At 27.9% G+C, this 2,487-nt stretch overlaps 1 protein-coding gene across 1 annotated transcript; it reads left to right on the plus strand.

The window, feature by feature from the left end:
- The first annotated feature begins 789 nt into the window (after positions 1–789).
- Positions 790–2,080, plus strand: LOC145040722 (protein FAR1-RELATED SEQUENCE 9-like). Its single transcript, XM_078988628.1, has 4 exons — positions 790–1,137; positions 1,225–1,290; positions 1,460–1,584; positions 1,729–2,080. Exons 1-4 carry the CDS (start codon positions 790–792, stop codon positions 2,078–2,080), a joined length of 891 nt encoding a protein of 296 aa, XP_078844754.1.
- Positions 2,081–2,487: the final 407 nt, after the last annotated feature.

Below are 2,487 nucleotides of genomic sequence, written 5' to 3' on the forward strand. Positions count from 1 at the left end.
GGAAACTTCTTTTACCATATTACACTGACCAGTCTTGGTAGAAGGTTGCTTTTGTTAAAGAAAATATAGGATTTTCTGGAAAGAACACTAATACACTGAAAACACTTAAACTACTGCTTTATAAAGTTATTTGACTAAATGACACTAAATACTTATGAACTCACCAGCATTTGTAAAAATGTTGATACTCGCTTTTCAAATAACTTGTATTCTCAGGTTAGCATTAGACAGGTACATCCCCAGAGCTGTTGATGAAGATAGCTAGTACCATGCTGTATTTATTCTATTACTTGTATTATTTTTAAATCGTTGTAATGAAACCTTGTAAAACTATTACTATTAATGCAATGTTTTGTTGTACTTTGATTACTATATTGCATGTGTTGTGATACTTGACATGACGTCATCCACCCCAAAACGTTTCCGCCGTTCCGGTTTTGGGGTGTGACAGTTGCTTAAAGCGTTTCTTAAAACTCATGGGAAAGAACCAACACTTGTTTTAACTGATCAAGACGATGCAATAAAACAAGTTGTTGAGAATGTGTTTTGTAATTCAAAGCACCAATTATGTATGTGGCATATAATGAAAATGTTGAAAAAAAAAGTATTATTTTAATATATTTCAAATATATTACTTATTAGTATATTCATTTATGAATATTTATTGTTATTTTACTTATTATTATTTATTCATTTATGAATATTTTTGTTTAAATACATATATCAGATGATTTATTTACTAACACAGACTTTAGAAAAAGGTTTTCAAAGCTTGTTTGGGACATTAATATGAAATCTGATGTTTTTGAGGCGAAGTGGGGTTTGCTTATGAAGGAATTCAATCTTGAAGACACAAGATGGTTTAAAGACATGTTTACAATACGTGATTCATGGATACTTGGATATTTTAGTGATATTCCAATGTATGGTTTGATGAAGACTACATCGAGGTCAGAGAGTATGAATTCATTCTTTAATACATACTCAGAAAGTAGGAACTTACTTTTGAGTTTCATGATGAATTACGACACTGCCATTCAAAAGCAAAGGAATACTCAACGAGATCTTGATAAGGCATCAAAGAAAGCATCATATAAAATACAAACACCTCGAGAAATAGAACTGCAAGCATCAAAGGTTTATACAAGTACATTATTTTTTGAGGTGCAAAAAGAAATATATAAAGCATGCTTTTCTGTACATTCTCATATGTTGGTATTGAAGATGGTTGGGAAGTTTACATTGTGCAGCACAACAACGGTAAAAGTGATTTTAAAAAATGAATTTAAGGTAATTTTACTAGTTTTTTATGAAAAATGTAATAATATTCATATATGAATGTGAGAATATTCATATATGAATATGAGAATATTCATATATGAATATTATATGAATATATGAGTGTTGATATGAGTATTCTTATATGAATGTAAATGTGTAAATTTTGTTTTTGTATCAGGTTGAAATAAAAGCTGAAGAAAAAGAAATAAATTGCAGTTGTGAACATTTTAAGCATATGGGTATTTTATGCAGACATGCTTTTACAATAATGATGAGATATGGTGTTAAAGAAATTCCTGAAAGGTACATTTTGAAGAGATGAAGAAAGGATGTGATATCAAGAAAATATCGTTTTAGTTCTATTCAATCCGATTCAAGTGATTGTGAGAATGTAAAGCTAGTCAATGATTCATATTATAGTTTTGAATCATGTTTGGATATTGTAAGATATGACAAAAAGAGATTGGCTTTGTTTGCTGAGAAGCAACAAATGTTGTTGAAGGAATTTGAGAGTGATTATATTTCTCCTGGATTGAAAAGAAAGACAGATGGTGAAGTTGTATGCAAGCTTTTGGGTGTTACTATTCCTATTCCAGAAGAGATTAATATTCATGTTCCTGAAGTTCAAAGCAATAAAGGTTCTGGAGTCAAGAAAAGAATTCCAAGTGCAGGTGAAGTAACATATGAAAATTCTAAAAAAGAACATAGAATGTATTCAGGATGTGGAAAACGAGTTCCACACAATTTACGTACTTGTACAGAAAGAGTTGGAGCTGATAAAGCAACAAAAGACAGTTAGCGATAAAAACAATAAACAATAGTATTCATGTATGAATAATACACATTTATAATGATATGGTAAATTGATATGTTGATATTTGTTTTTAAATTACTATAAAATAAGTTATATTGATGTTGTAAATTATTCATAAATGAATAAAAATATGTGAAATTTGTTATACTAATAAATATGTATATTCATATCTGAACTTTTTTATGTTAATATCTGAACTTTGTTATACTAACATATTAATTTGAACTTATTCATAAATGAATATATCATATTTGTATTCATTTATGAATAAATAAAAATAAAGTTTGAAAATATTTGAATATAAAAAAGGACATAAATAAGCAAACTTGTTTCTACTAATAAGTTAGTTATATTCATATATTAAATTTGTTATATTCATATATAAACTTTGT

The sequence above is a fragment of the Lactuca saligna genome, chromosome 4, assembly GCF_052625555.1.
Source record: "Lactuca saligna cultivar CGN05327 chromosome 4, ASM5262555v1, whole genome shotgun sequence".
NCBI classification, from domain to species: Eukaryota; Viridiplantae; Streptophyta; class Magnoliopsida; order Asterales; family Asteraceae; genus Lactuca; species Lactuca saligna.

What these genes read in the sequence shown, in the direction of transcription:
- LOC145040722 (XM_078988628.1), top strand. Translation starts at nt 790, where the DNA reads ATGAAATCTGATGTTTTTGAGGCGAAGTGGGGTTTGCTTATGAAGGAA. An exon ending in TTTTAAAAAATGAATTTAAG is followed by an intron (nt 1,291 to 1,459) that starts GTAATTTTACTA and finishes TTTTTGTATCAG; the next exon opens with GTTGAAATAAAAGCTGAAGA. An exon ending in GTTAAAGAAATTCCTGAAAG is followed by an intron (nt 1,585 to 1,728) that starts GTACATTTTGAA and finishes GGATATTGTAAG; the next exon opens with ATATGACAAAAAGAGATTGG.